At 41.3% G+C, this 18,589-nt stretch overlaps 1 protein-coding gene, 1 long non-coding RNA gene and 2 pseudogenes across 2 annotated transcripts; 2 read left to right on the top strand and 2 right to left on the bottom strand.

Annotated features, from left to right (window-relative positions):
* Positions 1-2,360: 2,360 nt before the first annotated feature.
* LOC139702877 (uncharacterized) lies at positions 2,361-3,005 on the bottom strand. The gene is made up of 2 exons (XR_011705447.1): positions 2,932-3,005; positions 2,361-2,545 (listed from the first exon to the last, which is right to left on the bottom strand). It is a non-coding gene; the product is annotated as an uncharacterized lncRNA (long non-coding RNA).
* Positions 3,006-7,534: 4,529 nt separating this feature from the next.
* Positions 7,535-8,516, top strand: LOC114103041 (S-formylglutathione hydrolase pseudogene; annotated as a pseudogene).
* Positions 8,517-8,687: 171 nt separating this feature from the next.
* Positions 8,688-9,697, top strand: LOC114103042 (forkhead box protein I3-like; annotated as a pseudogene).
* Positions 9,698-15,541: 5,844 nt separating this feature from the next.
* On the bottom strand, positions 15,542-16,481 carry Ahsp (alpha hemoglobin stabilizing protein). Its single transcript, XM_027948617.2, has 3 exons — positions 16,374-16,481; positions 16,126-16,204; positions 15,542-15,892 (listed from the first exon to the last, which is right to left on the bottom strand). Exons 2-3 carry the CDS (start codon positions 16,198-16,200, stop codon positions 15,659-15,661), a joined length of 309 nt encoding a protein of 102 aa, XP_027804418.1. The 5' UTR covers positions 16,201-16,204; positions 16,374-16,481; the 3' UTR covers positions 15,542-15,658.
* Between the last annotated feature and the right edge of the window lie 2,108 nt (positions 16,482-18,589).

Here is an 18,589-nt window from a genome sequence, read left to right as displayed (position 1 = left end):
TCTTAAGACTTCCAAAGAAATCCTTCCACAGGGTGAGGCAACTAACCCTCCACAGATCCACTCCTAGGGTGAGATAACTAACGCCCCACAAGTCTCACCCACCTCAGCATCCACAAATGTGATCTTCTTTGGATCAGATACCAGATGCAATTGCACACACCTGACCAAATTCTGGGCTCTCCCCAGCTGGTCCCATGTGCTGCCAGACCCAAGGGGAAAGCAAGCCACAATCCCTTCCATATCTCCAACCTGAATCTCCTTGGGCACAATCTCCTCTATGCCCATTTTTGTTGGGCCCCACCAGAGACACTCTAGGTCCTGTTGCTGGTGCTTACTGGGACTGTCTAGTAAGACTCTTTATGATCTCCTGGGCAGCTTCAGCAGAAAGTGACAGTTCAGCAACTTCAGGATGGTTTCCACCTCAGCCCTGCACTGGGAAACTGAAAAACAGAGATTTTCAAACACCAGCTCACCACACAGCCTCTGATTCAGTTAAGATTAGACTGCTTTTCTGTTTCACAGGACTACCAAATTTTTTCACTGTGTTTCTCTCCTTTTATGCATGTGTCACCCCTCCTCTCTTAGATAAACTGGAGCCACTGGCACCACTGGCCTGGCTCCAAGTACTTTTTCTTGTCCTATGTACAATGCAATTGGATTTCTGTGTCTCTTCAATTCTTTTACTGTCTGATATTGAATTTCAGTGAATCCCCTCTGTCATCCACCTCACTGAGAAGGTGTACTCCTGCTGCATGAATTCTGAGCCATGAAGCAGCTGTAAAATACACCCTTCCTCTGTTCCACCATTTTTCCTTCTCCCTAAATACAAGTTTCTAAAAATATGTCTTTGAGCACTTATATCATTTTTGCTGCTTGATCGAGTCTATTGTTGAGGCCTTTGGCTGAATTTATTTAACTTATTGAGCTCTTGTTTTCAAGATTTCTGTTTGGTTATTTTCCAAAATCTCTTTTTGTTGAATTTCTTTCATTATCTTTCTTCTAATTTCATCTGTTTGTATATATTCTCTAGATCTCATTGAGCTTTTCTAAAATCATTATTTTACATTGTTTATCAGACATTTCATTCACTTCAGTATTTTGGGGACTATTATTAAAGAGTTATGATCTTTCAGAGGTGCTATGATACCTTGTTGTGGGAAGCCACAATAAATGACCACACCCTTCCAGTCCTGATGCCTCAGATTCTGACCAACCACTGCATTTGCTGTGGCTTGGGTGGGGTCTAGCTCGGATAGTAAGGGGTCTTCCTTGTGGGTATGCCCCTAAGGTTGAGTTACACTCACCCATCCCTTGTAGTCCTGCCCCTTCTGCCCTTTTTTGGATAGAACTTTCTAAGAACAAGAGTTCCCCCAATAAAAGCTCACTTCTGAACGTGTCCCCTCTCTCTCACCAGCCTCTCGTGATTTTCTCTTGCTCTCCCATTTCAGGAGCCTGAGGCCGAGAGTGGGCAAGCTGTCCTGAAGCTTATGTAAAGGCAAATTGTGTCTGTGTTTTATTTGGTGTCCCTGCAAATTCACAAGAGCGATCTTAAGTTCAGCTGTCCGCATGGGGGCAGCACCTTGTTTTTCCATATTTCTTGCATCCCTATGTTGAGATTTGTGCTTCTGGTACAATGGATATTTCTACCATTTTTATAGAATGGCCTTCTTAGTAAGTAGCTTTCTCCTGAAGTTGTGTCTTAGGGTATTGCAATGTTATGTAATGTTGACTTTATTTGTAACTGAACACAGTAATGTAATATCCCTGTATCTTCCTTGACTGTAATCAGTGAGTTTGGACACAATGATTACCATATCAGAATCACCGAGGCCCACTGACTCTGCAGGTCAACAGTAGTACACACCAGAGGTTGAACAGGAGTAAGGTATAGTTGGAGCTGGGCAAGGTTTCTCTCAGCTGGTGTTCTCATGGAAGCAAGTAAAAAGCACAAGGCAAAGCTTATCTCCAGACTTTCTTAAGCTACATACTCTGGGGACATGCCAATAGGCATAGCCACAGTATTGCTCAAGACAGCCCCATAATACCCCTACAGGTGGGGGCAGCAGCAGAACCACAGAGTTTATTCCCTGCCTTATAAGTGACAGGTACCTGGGCACAGTGCTGGAAACAGGAATGAATGGACTTGTGTGGGTAATTGCCCTCAATTCTAGTCACACTCCTGGTCTTGAAGGGCAGGATCCCCAAGCATCCAATTCTTGAGGGTGTCAGCCTCTGTTCCCCTCCCTGTGGCAACACTCATCCCCTACAGTGCTGTACTTTCACTGAGTTTGTGTCAGAGTTGTTCTACTAAGCCAAGTGTATTAGTCAGTGTTCTCTAGAGTAACTAAATCAACAGGTAGTATAATTATAAAAAGGGGATTTATTAGTTGGCTTACACAGTCAGTAGCTGGATAGTCCCCAATGGCTGTCTGCAGACTGGAGAGCTGGAAGAACCAGTCCAAGAGGCTGAAGTCTCAGAACAAGAGGGATCACTGATGCTACCTTGGTCCAAGACCAAAGGCTTCTAGAGAATCACTGGCAGAGTCTGCTTTGGAAGAATGAAGAAGCATGAGTCTGATATCCTCAGATGATCACAGCAGCTATCAAGAACTCTATCAACAAGAATCGAATTTGCATCTGCTGCTGCTTCCAACTTGTTATTTCAACTTTTATTCCATCCAAGCCATCCTGCTATTGGGTGGTGAGGCCCATGCTAAGGAGGGTCTCCATTTCAATTGACTATCCCACATGCCAATCATTCTTAGACACACCCTCATTGATAAACCCATAAACCTCTTAATCATTGGCTTCTCTTAATCAAATCAAGTTGACAATTCAAATTGACCATTGTTGGGTTCCATGAATAAACACTCAATGTCACTTCAGGTGAACTGGGCTGCATGAAATAGTCACACAGAGATAGAGAAATACCTTTTTCTTTGGGTCCTGTGATGGCTCCTTTGACCTTAGAAGTCCATGGAAAGAGAGAGAGGAGCACGTGCTGAACCTTTTATTGGGAAGAAGCCATTCAAATGAGGCAAGGAGTAGGGTTACAAAGGAACAGGTGAGTATAGCTCAACCCCAGCAGGTGGCAGGTGACACTTACACTTGAAGACCCTTCTTGCTACCTGAGCTGGGACAACACCCAAGTCACCACAAAGTATAGTGCTTCAGGACTGGAAGGCATTGTCATTCAGAGTGGCTCCCCACAAACCATTACACCAAGTTTTGTTCATGAAGCAGTTACTCACTAAGCCAGTGCAGCAGAATGTCAGTGGGGCCAGAGCTTCTGAACCCTAGAGCAATCCAAATTCATACAAAAAGTCGTTTCTCAATTTAGTTCTGCTACAAAATCCTGGGGGTTTAATGGGAGATTATGTGAATTCCTTTATCAATTTCGGTAACTTATCAAGTTAAGGTTGTGAAACTTTCCCAATAGTTAGGATTGATAGTGTTTCTGCTGAAAATTTTTGTTGGAGCTATCTCTTTCATTTTTAAAAAAAATATTTTTTAGTTGTAGTTGGACAAAATACCTTTATTTTATTTATGTATTTTTATGTGGTGCTGAGGATTGAACCCAGTGCCTCGAACATGCCAGGCAAGTGCTCTACCACTGAGCCACAACCCCAGCCCTATCTCTTTCATTTTTTGTTTTTGTTTTGTTTTGTTCTGTTGTACCAGGAATTGAACCCAGGGGCACTTAACCATTGAGCCACATCCGCAGCCCTTTTGATTTATTATTTTGGGGGGAGGAGGAGTGGGAGTACCAGGAATTGAACTCAGGGGCACTCAACCACTGACCCACATCCCCAGCCCTATTTTATATTTTATTTAGAGACAGGGTCTCATTGAGTTGCTTAGTACCTTGCTTTTGCTGAGACTGGCTTTGAACTCACAATCCTCCTGCCTCATCCTCCCAACCGGCTGGAATTATGGCATGTGCCACCACACCTGGCTTGATTTTTTATTTAGAGACAGGGTTTCGCTAAGTTGCTAAGGCTCGCTAAGTTGTGATTCTCCTGCCTCAGCCTCCCAAGTTGACGGGATTACAGGTGTGGGCCACCATATCTGGCTCTCTATCATTCATACCCCTGCAAAGGGGAGAATTCCCCTCTCCCAGTTATGGAGCCAGGCAGGGCAGCAAGTTCTAGGAAATTTTATTTCTCTTGCTATTGTCCCAGGACTCTGGATCTTACAAGGTTCCCATTTTCCTCCTGTTGATTTCCAGTTTTCTCCAATGATCACTTATCTCATTATGCTATATACATGACGCTTTGGTTCTTATTTGTGGAGGAGAGGTGTGTGCTAGGTGCCTGTATTCAGCCACCTTGCTTCTCCAAATTACTCCTTTCCACTAGCCTATTTCTCCCTTTTGGATAGAGAATGTTTGTACTGTGCATGTCACACTACTGTAATTTGAAAGCAAAAACTTGTTTTGATTTTACATTCTCAAAACTAAGGTATTTGTCTTAAGTCTCAGATGAGACTTCAGGTTTTTTAATTAATATTCAGTGGGGTGAGCATTAATAGTTAATAGTCTGTGATTACTGTGGAGGCAAATTATTGTATTCTTTATTTTAAGAAGTACCTGAAACCTTGGGGGTCAGAGGTAGAATTTTATGGTTTAGACATGATTTGAGTTCCCCTAAGATTTCATGTGTTGAAATCTGATGAGCTAGAGAAGATCATCTGAGACATGTAGAAAGTAATCTGACTGAATGAATAAGAAAATGTGGTATATATACACAATGGAATATTACTCAGCCATAAGAAGAATGAAATAATGATATTTGCTGGTAAATGGATGGAACTGGAGATGATCATGCTAAATGAAATAAATCAGTCTCAAAAAAATCAAAGGCTGAATGTTTTCTCTGACATAGACATGCTAGCACATAATAAGTGGGGAGAGAAGAACAGAAGTTCATTGGATTAGATAAAGGGAAATGAAGAGAAGGGACAGAGATGGGATTAGGAAAGACAGTAGAATGAATTATGAGACATAACTTTCCTATGCTCATATACGAATACACAACCAGTGAAACTCCACATCATGCACAACCACAAATGGGATCCTAATTAGAGTAAGTTATAGTCTATCTATGTATAATATGTCAAAACACACTATACATTCATGTATATCTAAAAAGAACAAATAAAAAATTCTTGCATTAAAAGCTTAAATTAATGATATTAATTTAAAAAAGAAAGTAATATGACTATGGTATTTGGAGATGATGTTGTTAGGAAGTTATTAGATTAGATAAGGTCATTGGGATGTGTGCTAAGAGCCTTTATAAGAAGAGAGGTAGATGAAGCAGATATAATATACAAACATGATCCCTCTTCTTTGTCATGAGATACCCTGTGCTAATTTAGGGTTCTGCCATCATCAGATGAGACACACAGATGATGCACCTCCAGAACTTAAGCCAAAAAAACTGGGTTCTTTTTCCTTATAAAGTAGCTTACTTTGGGTATCTCATTATAGAAAAAAAAACATATTATACTCTACCCAAAGTGATTGACAGCTTTAATGCAATCACTATGAAAAATTTCAAGGGCATTGTGTTAGTTAGCTTTTCATCATTGTGACCAAAAAACTTGACATTAACCACTTAAAAAAGGAAAAGTTCATTTTTGGCTCAGGGTTTCAGAGGTTTCATTCCATGGTTGGCTGGCTGCAAAGCAAAAACATGGTAGAAACGCATGGCAGAGGAAGGCCACTTAGCTCACATCAGCTGGGAAGCAGACAGAAAGAGAAAGAGAGGAAGATGAAGGGGCTAGGAATAAGATATCACCCCCAGTGACATATTTCCTCCAGCCATGCCCACCTGCCTACAGTTTCCACCTTCTCCCAGGAATTCATTCAAATTATTAATCCACCAAATGGATCAATCCACTGATGAGGTTATAGTCCTCAAGATACAATTACTTCTCAAAAGCCCACCTCTGGACATTGCTGCATTGGGGACCAAGTCTTCAATATGTGAGCTTTGGGGGCACATTCCAGATCCAAATCATAACAGGCTTTTTCTTTTTTTTTTTTCAGAAAAAAATAACAGCAAAAGCAATCCTAAAATTCATGTGAAACTGCCAAAGACCTAAATAGCCAAAGCAACCTCCAGAATGAAAAACAAATCTGGAGGCATAATAATACTTCCTGATTTCAAAATATACTACAAAGCTATAGTAATCAAAACAGTAGGGCACTGGCATAAGACAGACATAGAGAACACTGCAACATAGTAGAGATCCTAGAAATAAACCTACATATGTGCTATCAAGTTATCTTCAACAAAGAGGCCAAGAAAACACAATATGGAAAGCACAGTCTCTATAATAAATGGCACTGGGAAAACTAGATATCTACAGACAGAAGAATGAAATTGGATCCTTCTCTCACACCATATATAAAAATCAACTCAAGTCAGGTATGGTGGCTCACTCCTATAATCCAAGCAAATCAAAAGGCTGAGGCAGGAGGACCACAAGTTCAAAGCCAGTGTCAGCAGATTAGCAAGGGCCTACCTCAAAATAAAAATTAAAAGGGCTTGGCATGTTGCTCAGTGGTTAAGCACCCTTGGGTTGAATCCCCAGTACAAAAAAAAAAAAAAAGAAAGAAATCGACTCAAAATTAATTAAAGACTTCAATGTAAGACCCGAAGCTGTAAAACTCTGGGAGAAAATATAGAGAGGAAAGCTCCTTGATACTGATCTAAGCAATGAGGTTTTGGATATGACTCCAAAAGGTCAGGCAACAAAAGCAGAAGCAGGACTACATCAAACTAAAATTGGAAGAATTTGCCTAGCATAATACATCAGCTAAGGGGTTAATATCCAAAATATATAAGTAACTCACACATCTTAATAACAAGAAAACAAACAACCCAATTTAAAAATAGGCAAATCATAATGGTCATTTCTCTTAAAAAGATATACAAATGGCCAATAAGTATATAAAAATTCTCAACACAACTAATCACAAGGGAAATTTGAAGCTAAACCACAGTGAGATGTCACTTCACACCAGTTGGAATGGCTATAATCAGATGCGAGATAACAAGGGTCAACAAAGACGTGAAGAAAAGAGAATAACTGAACACTGTTGGCAGCAATGTAAATTACTATAGATGTTATGGAAAACGTTAAAGAAGTTCCTCATAAAACTAAAATCAGGGTGGGCGGGGGCAGGCCGGGCCGGGTCCCCGTCGGCCATGTTGAGGCCCCGTCCTCCCCTCCCTGCCGGGTCTTGCGTCCCCACCGGCACCCTTGCCACGGCAAGAAACATGGAGGAATATATGTGTTCTGAAGCAGAAAGTGATTGAAAGTAAACCAAATTCCTATAAATTTGTGAACTTATGGATGAAAGGATATATCCTATGATGTCCATAAACTGAAGAAATAGTAATGTACCAGTGTTGAATAAAAATGAACTTCAAAATACACATCATGTCCCATAGGAATCTACTTGCATTGATGTTAAACTGGGTCAGTTACTGTAGAAATATTAGGATTTGTAAGCACCATCATCTGCCCTTCATTACAGACTAAAAAGCAAGTAGCAATTGGACAGGAAAAGAATGGCATTGAAACAGATTTCCAGCAACAAGTGCTTTGGAGGATTGCAGAACGTATTTGAACATGACAGTGTTGAGCTGAAGTGCAAAATGAAATTTGCTATCTACTTACCACCAAAGGCAGAAAGTGGAAAGTGCCCTGCACTGTATTGGTTGTCTGGTTTAACTTGCACAGAACAGAATTTTATATCAAAATCTGGTTATCATCAAGCTGCCTCAGAACATGGCCTTGTTGTCATTGCTCCAGACACCAGCCCTCGTGGCTGCAATATTAAAGGGGAAGATGAGAGCTGGGACTTTGGCACTGGTGCTGGGTTTTATGTGAATGCCACTGAAGATCCTTGGAAGACTAACTACAGAATGTACTCTTACGTAACGGAGGAGCTTCCATAACTCATAAATGCCAATTTTCCAGTGGACCCCCAAAAGATGTCTATTTTTGGCCACTCTATGGGAGGTCATGGAGCTCTGATTTGTGCTTTGAAAAATCCTGGAAAATATAAATCTGTGTCAGCATTTGCACCAATTTGCAATCCAGTGCATTGTCCTTGGGGCAAAAAAAGCCTTTAGCGGATATTTGGGAACAGATGAAAATAAATGGAAGGCATATGATGCAACGTATCTTGTAAAGTCCTATCCAGATTCTCAGCTTGACATACTAATTGATCAAGGGAAAGATGACCAATTTTTGCTAGATGGACAGCTACTTCCTGAACATTTCATTTCTGCCTCTTCAGAAAAGAAAATCCCTGTTGTTTTTAGATTACAGGAGGGTTATGATCATAGCTACTACTTCATTGCAACCTTTATTGCTGATCACATTAGACATCATGCAAAATACCTGAATGCATGAAAACCTTCTGATAAGAGAATCTCTTCAAGATTATAAAAATTATAATAAAGAGAATTGCAGAGGGAAAATATTTCAAAACATTGGATTTCATAATGCTTAGAACTTCGTTGTACAATTGCATTACCTGAATACATATAAATAAAAGTAAAAAAAAAAAAAAAACTAAAATCAGGCACCTGCCGGACCCAGCCCGGGAGCGGGACTGGTGGAGGCGGGCCGCAAGGTGACCTGCAGACGGATGCTCTCACCTGAGACGCGCTCGCCAGTCCCCGGCCGCCGACATGGACCTCTACTGCGGTGACAACTTCGGTGTGTACTCGCAGGCCACCTGCCCCAACCACCGCCGCCCGGGACACGCCCGGGGCTGCCAGGGCGCCCTACGCGCTGCCGACCGCTGCCGCCAACACCTACTTGTGGCTCTACTGGCCCGACTTTTGCTGTCCGCCTCCGGGGCAGCCGCCTGGGGCAGCGGCCAGACCCTACTTGCAGTCGCCGCCCAAAGCGTCCCTTAGCGCAGGCGTGCGGTCACCCTACTCAACGATCGTCGCCATGGCCCTCCAGAGCGCTCCACGGCCATACCAACGCATCGAGGCTGGCCGGCAGAACTTCATTCGCCACAACCTGTCGCTCAACTGCTTTAAGATGGTGCCCCGCGATGAGGACGACCCAGGGAAAGGTGACTACTAACTCTGGATCCAAACTGCGAGAAGATGTTTGACAACGGAAACGAAGCGAAAGCGGCGCTTCAAGGCCAGCGGCAACTCTGCGGTGGTTGCAGGGACTTCCAAGTCAGAAGAAGGGCTGTCCTCGGGACTGGGAACCACAGTGTGTTGCACATCGGAGGGAGACAGCCCTTCCTCTATGCTTCTGCCAGCGCAGTCGCTTGAGCCTGAGGGCGCTAAGAGCCCAGTGTCCCCTCCGGGTGGCCCGGTGCTGGCCTCCGCCCCCTGCCTCAGCTCCTTCTTTAGTACCCTAAGCGTGGACTGCAGCGGGAGCATCCAGCATGCTGGCCCCACAGCCTCCACCTGGGGGTCCAGGGCCCTCAGCTGCCCTCCAGCAGCGCCTTCCCTGCCCCCTCCATCTCCGAGGCCTCGGCAGAAACCTTATCTCTGAGCACCAGCAGCGGCAGCAGCCAGCGATCTTTCTACTACAGCCCCTTCCTGGCCAGCACCGGCAAGGGCCAGTGCAGCCCTTCAGTAGCCCCTTCTAAAACCTTGGCATGGTCAAGAACCTGGTCTACCCGCGGGAGGGCTCTGAGGTGTAGGACCTTGCTTCTCAGACTTCCACAGCACACCTGAGTTCGGGGTTGTGCGGATTCCCAGTCCCGGGTATGGGGTTGGGCTGAGGTTCTGCATTTCTTTGAGCTCCCGGACGATCCAGTTACTACCGGGGAGGAACCAGGTGACAGGGAACTCCTAGACCCCAGCAAGCTTTACACATCTTCTAGAGATGGGCCTTTGGGGAGAAGTCCACCTGCATTCCAAGGCAGGTAGCCTTAGAGCTCTGTGAGGGCAGGGACAGGTCTGTGGGCTTGTCGCTCCATGCCAGGGGGTGGGCTCAAAAGTGCTCAGACAGCTGGAACAAGCCCTGAAGTGGCTAGGTGGTAAAGGTCAGCAGCTGGTACCTGGAGGTGGTGGCTGGACCCACCAGCCAAATGCTTCCCGAGCAGCTGGCTATCTCCGGTCCAGCAGCTTTCTGGTTTTTCTAGAAAAGCCAGGTAATTTGGCTTTTTATAGGAAATCTCCAACTTTGTGTCCTTGGCCTCCAGTTAAAGTTTCTATGAGTGTGCCAGGAAGCACTACAAATCCTTGAGCTGTGCCCAGCTCACTGTGCAGACAGTCCTAGGTAGCAAACATTGTTCTAGACTCAACAGTCATTAGCCCACAGAATCCTCACCTCACAGGAGTGGCAACAGAGCCTTGCTTTCAATGCAAGGGATGTGGGCTTTTAAGATGAGAGGTGATTTGCCCAAGGTCCCAAAGAAGGCATGGTGGAGCTGGGCCTGGCTCCAGAGCTGGTGCTGGTAACATGTATCCTGGCTGTTAAAACAAACTGCATCATGGGCAGACATAAGTAAATAGGCATAGCAGGAGCTGGATCTCACTTGACCAGAGATTCTGGTTGAAATGGAAGTCCCTGGCAATGCTCCCCCCAGAAGAAAGTGGGACCCCACCAGCTCTGCCTCACTCTCCCTGCCCAAATCCAAGGTCTGGGGTGACTGCTGAACCAATTGATGATGGCAGCCTGGCAGCCTGGCCCTCTTAGCTCCTGTCCTGGGTATTTCATTGCCTAACAAAGTATTGTTAGAATTTTATTAAAAAATAGTTTTAAAGTGGAATTTCATAGTTTTTAATATGATAAACCATTTATGGTCAAAATCTTTAAAACTAATGATTTTATGTATCCCTTTCACTTCCCTTGCATAACTCTTACACTCACTCTTACACCCAGCAGAGACCTGATACATAACATGGCAAACACTTGGTCATTATTTGTTGAATAGCAAATTATTTAAAAAGTACTAATCAAAAATGAATGGTTGTTGTATTCACGGGAACAGTGTTCCATTAATGAGTTGCCTTTCTGTCGTGTTTTTGAGTTTTAGTCAGGGTTTGGAATTTTCTAGAAACAGTACTACATGCACATTATTTTTTTAAAAAAGCTTTTTCCTGAGTATTCTTTAAGATACAATATTTTAAAAAAATTGTTATTTTGAAATAGAGCAAGTAGAAAAAAATATTAGCTTATTGAGGTAAAGATCATGCCACCATTACTTTTTAACCATTATGCAGAAAGACAACAAAAGAGATTACCTACTCTTTTACTCTGTGTACAGAAAACCATTTCTATGGATAATTTTGTATGTAAGCAAGCATATGAACTTTTATAAATATTGTTTCTAGCACAATTCTATATTTGTTGACTAATTTATAATGTGAACTAGGGCAGCAAAGAAAAAAAATCTTGGGAAAGTAAACTACATGATAAGAAGGATAACAAGAAATAAACTCTAAGTTGGATGGGGGAAAAAAACTGAACAAACTACAAAGGATCCAGCTATCCCACTACTGGCTATATACCCAAAGAATATGAAATCGGTATGCTGAAGAGATATCTGAATTCCCATGTTCGTTTCAGCATTATTCACAATAGTCAACATATGAAATCAATTTAATTGTCTATCAATGGTTGAATGGATAAGGAAATGTGGTTCTGATACAGAGTAGAATACTATTTAGCCTTTAAAAAAAAAAAGGAAATCTTGCCTTTGGGGACAATGTGAATGAACCAGGAAGACATTATGTTATGTGAAATAAGCCCATTCCTGAAAGATGCATGCTAAATGATCTCACTAATACATGGAATCTAAAAAATTCAAACTCACAGAAGCAGAGAGTAAATTGCTAGTTACCATAATCTGGGTGAGAGAGGGTGGTTATTGGTGAGATGTAGGTCAAAGGACATAAAATCCCAGTTAGACCAAAGGAATATGTTCAAGAGATTTATGATATGCATCATAATGATTATAGTTAACAACTATGTAGTGTACTCTGGAAATTGCTGAGAGTAGATTTTAAATATTCATACCACAAAAAAATTATGTGTGAGGTAATACATATGGTAGTTAGCTTCATTTATCCATTCCATAATGTATACATATTTCAAAACATTTTGTATATGATACTTTTAAATTTTTGTTATAAAAAATAAGTTTTTTAAAATAATAGTGTTCAGTGTCAGAATCAGTATGATACAGTTTCCAAGGTCAGGGTGAGAAGAAGAATTAGAATCAAGGTTAAAATGAGCTTTGTGGTCAGAGTCAGAGTTTGTGGTCAGGGTGATGGTCAGAGTTAAGGTCAGATTGGGATCAGGATTGTAACATAGTGAGGTACAAGAGTATAAAAAACAGAGTTAGTGTCAGTTAAGGTCAGAATAAGGAGAAGGGTAAGAACCAGGATAAGGGTCACAGCCAGGGTCAGAGTCTGGTGGATTTTCTTTGGAAGGGTCAGTGTTAAAGTCAAAGTTAGAATTATGTTCAGTGTAAGGGACATCCATGAAAGTGAGTGAGCATATGAGTTGGTATCAGGGTCAGGTTGAGGGCCTGAGTGAAAGGTAAGTGTGTTCATCAGCTTTTTGTCACTGTGACCAAAACAAGAACAACTTAGAGGAGGAAAAGTGTATTTGGACTTGCAGTTTAAGAGGTCTCCATCCATGTTTGGCTGGAAGGAAGTGGCAGAGGAAAGCTTCCAGCTCATAGCAGCCAGGAAGCAGAGAGAGAGAGAGAGAAATCAGGGACAAAATATAATCCCCAAGGCTATGTCCCCAATGGCCTACTTCCTCCAGCCACACCCCACTGACCTACAATTACAACCCCAGTAACTCATTTAAATTATTAATCGACAAGTGGTTGATGATATTACAGACATTCCTACATTTCCTAACATATGAGCTTTTCAGGGGACGCCTTATATCCAAATCATAACAGTAACTGGGTGAGAGGGAGAGTCAGGGAAGTATCAGGGTGTAGGTCAGGTTCATGATAAAGTTCAAATCACCAACAAGGTGAATGAGGCTGATGTTCAGGTTCATAGTGTTGCTATGTTGAGCATAAGATTCATGATCAAGGTCAAGTTCTGGAATCAAGATGAGTCATTTGCAGTGTCCTTGCTAGGGTGAGGTTCTGGTTCATGCTCATGGACATAATGAAGGTCAGAGATAAAGGTCAAGGTAATATTCAGGTAGGTGTCAGGATCACAGTCAGGATTAAAGTTAGGGTCTAGTTCAGCATGAGGAGCAGTGTGAGGGTGAAAATAACATCTGTGATGTTCAGGTTCATTGAGGGTAAGGTGTCTATCCTGTTCAGGGTTAAGATCAGGTAGGACACAGGGTGTGAGAGTTGAAGGTGAGGTTAAAAGTGAGTTCAAGTTCAGGGTCAGCCCTAAAGTGAGAGTCAACATCAAAATAAGAATAAAGAAGAGTTATGGCTGTATTAATTCACCTATTATTTACAATCTTATTTCTAGAATTGATTCAGGCACTGCTGTCAAACAAAATAAGCATTATTCTTTTTGCTATTTCTGGTTAATTTTTCAGAAATAATAATGGATTGGGGGTATTCACTGCTTCAGTAACTTTATTTTTATTCTCATGGATCATCAGATCCTGATGATTCATACCACCATTTCTGAAAAGTCAAAATATTCCAAATTTTACTTCTAAATAGGCTTCTAAATAGACACAAAAATAATATGAATGCTAGAATACGCAGAGTCATCAAAAGGTTTTCTGTCAAAAAAGAAACTTTTTGCAATTTCTCCAATTCACACAGCTTACAAACTGTTGAAATAGAGGTTAGATGTTGAATTTCCCACCCGCTGTAAGAATCTTTTGTACCAAACCATTATACTTTATATGTCACTATAAGAAATATAAAATATAAAATTTCATTCCCAAACAAAATATTTTCAAATAATAATTTTTTAAAAAGTATTTCTTGGTCATCTTTCTCTGAACACTTGAGGAATGGTCATCTAAATAGTTCCCAAGGTTACATAGTTCTAAATTTAAGAGCATCTTTGCGAATTGAACCAAAGTAGCTTCCAACTATTCCTTTCAGCTACTCTGCACACAGCAACAGTGTAACTCCAATAACTTTTTTCATATAGTTTCTCCATCGTTTTCTTCCACTCATGCACACTAGTCCAAAGAAGAGGATGTTGACTACGGTCCCAATGAGTGAGCACCAGGTCCCAGTTAACAGACTGAGATTTTTCTGAGGGGTACAGTAGATAGGCATTGGCCCCTGCCTAGGGCACCTCAGAGGTGCTGGCAGCCTCTTTCCATTGGAGGCGAGCATTTTCTGGCAGAGTCTGAGGCCCCCACACATCCACACTTTGGAAGAATGGCTAGGGGCACTGAGCTGAGGTTTGGTTCAGGGTAAACCAAACTGCAAAGGAAAAGAAAAAAAAGAGAGAGATGGGGGTGCACAGATCCGAGAAAGCCTGCTAGTGACAGGAACTGGGGAAGGACGACTCAGCGCGGAAACTTTCCCCACCCAAGAAGAAACACAGAAAACCGAGTGAAAAGCTCTAGGCGGCGCCAAGCGGGATCTGATTGACGTGACCCGCCTCCTCGCCCCGCCTCTCTGCCCCCCACCCCCACCCCGCAGTCCCTAAGGCCTCGGGGCTTTCAGACAAGTTAGCGCTGCAATCCAAAACCTTCATTTCGTATTCGTTTTGTTTTTATTCTTTTTAATTATACACAACATTAGGATTCATTTTGACATAATAATAAAAGCATGGAATATAATTTGTTCTAATGCAGTCCCCAGTACTTCCCACTTCCTTTTCCCTCCTATCCTCCCTCCCCCTTCCCTTCCCTGTACCTTACTGATCTATTTACTTAGAGTTTTGATACTTTTTTTTTTTCATTTCGTTTTTCAAAAGTAATGACCCTGACCCAATTCTGGTTTCACCCCAGAGCTCTAATAGGAGTCAGAAGGTCTGACAGAAAGGAGGAAAGTGACTGAGATGGCTTAAGCAGTGGGAAAGGCTGGCTTCTGATTTTTCCTTCCTGGGATCTGGGTCTGAAGGATGGTGGAGCCAAAGGGTAAAGATTTGGCCATCTGAAAAATACCAGACGTATTGAATGGTTCCCAATATCCTTTCAAACTCTGAGCTCCTGAGGTACTCTGGGGAGTACCCTCAAAGGTATTCTGTAGTAGCCTTGGAATCAGAAAATCCTAGAATATTGTTCAAGTAGGAGCTAAGGGCAGGTGATTGGATAATCGTGGCAGTAAACCTGGCTCTGGTTGAACCAAGGAGACTTGCAACAGCTTTCTGCTAGAGTAACATATCACTGGACCATAATTTCTGGAAGGCTTTTATCTCACTTTTTCTACCACCCATTTCCTCCCAGCACTTTCTCTTTAGTCCCTACCTTCCTGGCCCTTAGTTCAGCGTATTTTAGTATTGCCCAGTGGTTACTTAAAGCTGCTAACCTCTATTACTAAATTAAGTCTCCAAGATCATATCTAAGAAGGATTGAAGAAAAAGAAACCAACTGCCCTCATAAGCCAGGGCCAGACAATGGAAAAAGAGCCAGGAAGTCCAGCAAAACCAGTACTGGTATTTATTGGGGTATCATGAAGAAGCACATCCTGAGTACATGATCTACAAAGCCAGAATTTAAGGGCTTCTTGAAGATTAAGGCCTGGATCTCTGGGCTAGAAGGAAGGAAGCTTATGGTTTGGGTGCTCCTGGGATTTCAGGAAGTCCTTATATTTAACCAGAAAAGATTTTGCCAGAATGTCCAACTGTTGCTGGAGTTCCTGCAGAGCCCCAACTTGTTCTTGCTGCTCCCCTTTCATATGCTGCTTGTAATAGTTGACATAGAAGTTCACCCAGTCATCCACCACAGTCATCATGTCTTCTTCAGAAATAAGAGGATCATTAAAGACCTGGGAAAAGTAGAGAGAGAGTTAGCAAGGAAGAATGTGGTCAGCAATGTGATTCAGGAACACCAGAATAGTCTCACAAACTCTCACATCTCTTTTCTTGGATTTATATTCCCTCTCTTTAGTTCATTCCATTAACCACCATCACCCTCAAGTTTCAAATTATTCTCCCTTCTCTGTCCCCGCCCCAACACACGTACTTCAGGCCTGTCCTTTAAAACAGTGCCTGGGCTTACCTGCTGATTCAGCAGAACATTAAATTCCTTCATTCCCGTAGAAATAAGATCCTTATTAGACTGAAGATGGGCCATCTGCCTGTATAGAGAAAGAGGTAGAATTTAAATATCCCTTTCCCTCACCCTTGGTTATTTCCCTCAGTTCTCTCACTGCCTTTAAAGGTCCCTGGTGCTTTACAGGTACACCTTCTTTCCAAAACTTTTCAAATCTTGCTCTGAAGTCACATTTTTTCCCAAGTTGGACTCACCTTCAGGTCTAACAGAGTCCCTATGTCCTTTGTGCTGAGCTAGATGCAGGCACGAAGTCAAGTGTTCACTTCAGAAGAAAACCCCACATATCTAGGTTCTGAGGGAGGGTGATAGGTCAGCCTAGGGTGGAGAAGGAGGGTGAGGCTTCCCTGAAGTTAGAGAGATAGACAGCCCAAGAAAAATAGATAAACGAAGAGACCCAAAAATTGCAAAAACTAAACCAGGAACATATGTTTGCCCTCTGCCCCTCAACCCAATATCCAATATCCCATCCAAGTACTCAAGAAACTAACATTAACTGAGTCCTTGTTACATGACAAGCACCTTTACATCATCAGCACAATGTGAGGGCAATCCTTCTCCCTATCTATAGATGACATACTAATAGCAGCTACATTACATTTATTCATTTGTGCCAGGCACTATTTCAAACATGTACTATTTATCTTTATTTTGAGGATCCTTTTAGACATATTTTGCAGATGAGCCATCCATAAGATGTGGATCGGGATATGTTCCACAAAAATGGAGATGTATTTATCTTGTTCTCAGACATATCATCAAGTATTCAATAAAGCAGAAATACTTTTTCTTATTTTTAAATTTTTTCCTAATGTTTTCCATTCTAACAGATTATTTGCAAATTTCAAAATCACTACATACTAATCAAAATAATCAAAGAAATACAAAAGTGTACACTGAAAATTTTGATCATTTTGCTGTCCACACAGAAGTAACCAGCATTAAAGATATATGTATTTCCTGTTGTAGTTTTTGCCATTCAAACACCAACATTCAGGGGCTGCTGTTATAGCTCAGTGGTAGAGTGCTTGCCTAGCATGTGTGAGGCACTGGGTTCAATCCTCAGCACCACATAAAAACTAATAAATAAATAAATGCATAAGTATTTCTTAAAAAACAACATTCATAGGCACTTATATATTTATAATGACTTGTTAACTTGCTTTTTGATTACAGTAGTTTCTTAATAAACATTTAACAATATTGACTTCTTTTTGATAAACAGTTTATTAATTTTAAGACTTATATAGGGCTGGGGATGTGGCTCAAGTGGTAGCACGCTCTCCTGGCATGCGTGCGGCCCGGGTTCGATCCTCAGCGCCACATACAAAACAAGGATGTTGTGTCCGCCGATAACTAAAAAAAATAAATAAATATTTTAAAAAGTTAAAAAAAAAAAAGACTTATATAAATTCACATCACTGTCGCCACGATCAGGATATATAACATTTCAATCATCCAAAAAAAACTTCTTTGTGATACTCCTTCGCTTTGTAGTCACCTCCATTCCACTCCTGAACCTGGCAAAAACTAAACATCCTCCATCACTACAGTTCAGTCTTTTTAAAGATGTCATGTCAATGGAATCAATCATAAAAAATGCATAACCTTTGAGACCCACACTTCTTTCTCCTAGTATAATGCCTTTGAGGTTCAACCAAATTGTTGCAAATATCTATAAGTTGTTCTTTTTCATTGCTGAGTGTACGTTGTATGGATGCACCACAATTTATTTATTCAGCCACTGAAGGACATATCAATTGTTTGCAGTTTTGGCAAATATGAATAGAAATTCTATAAACATTTGTGTACAGGTTTTTGTGTGAATATGTTTTCATTTATCTAGAGCAGAAAATATGTTAACCACTAGGAGGAATAGTTACACTACAACTTAACAAAATACATATATATATATACATATATATAGAAACAATAACAAACTCTGACAGTTCAATAATAAAACAAATAACCCAATCTTTCAAATAGTCAAAATATTAGAACACATGTCATAAAGAAAATATGCAAAAAGATAATAATCAAATGAAAAGATGTTCAATATCATTACTCATCAGGAAAATGCAAATTAAATCCACAATGTGTTATCACTTCATGCCCATTTCAATGACTAAAATTAAAAAGACTGGCTAATGTAATTATCATACATTACTGTTGGGAGTGTAAAATGGTACTACCACTTTGAAAAACAGCATACAGCAAAACCAAGTGCCTTCTGGTATAGTTCATTAATTTCAACACACATATAAATTCACATAATTACTACCATAATAAGATACAGACATTTCCATCACCCCCCAAAAAAACTCCTTTGTGTTACTCTTTTATAGTTACCACCATTCCCATTTGGCAATTTCTTTTAAAAAGTTCAATATACACTTATCACATGACCCAGCAA

The sequence above is a fragment of the Marmota flaviventris genome, chromosome 19 (genome assembly GCF_047511675.1).
Source record: "Marmota flaviventris isolate mMarFla1 chromosome 19, mMarFla1.hap1, whole genome shotgun sequence".
In the NCBI taxonomy this organism is placed as follows: Eukaryota; Metazoa; Chordata; class Mammalia; order Rodentia; family Sciuridae; genus Marmota; species Marmota flaviventris.
This window is presented reverse-complemented; position numbering and strand designations above follow the sequence as displayed.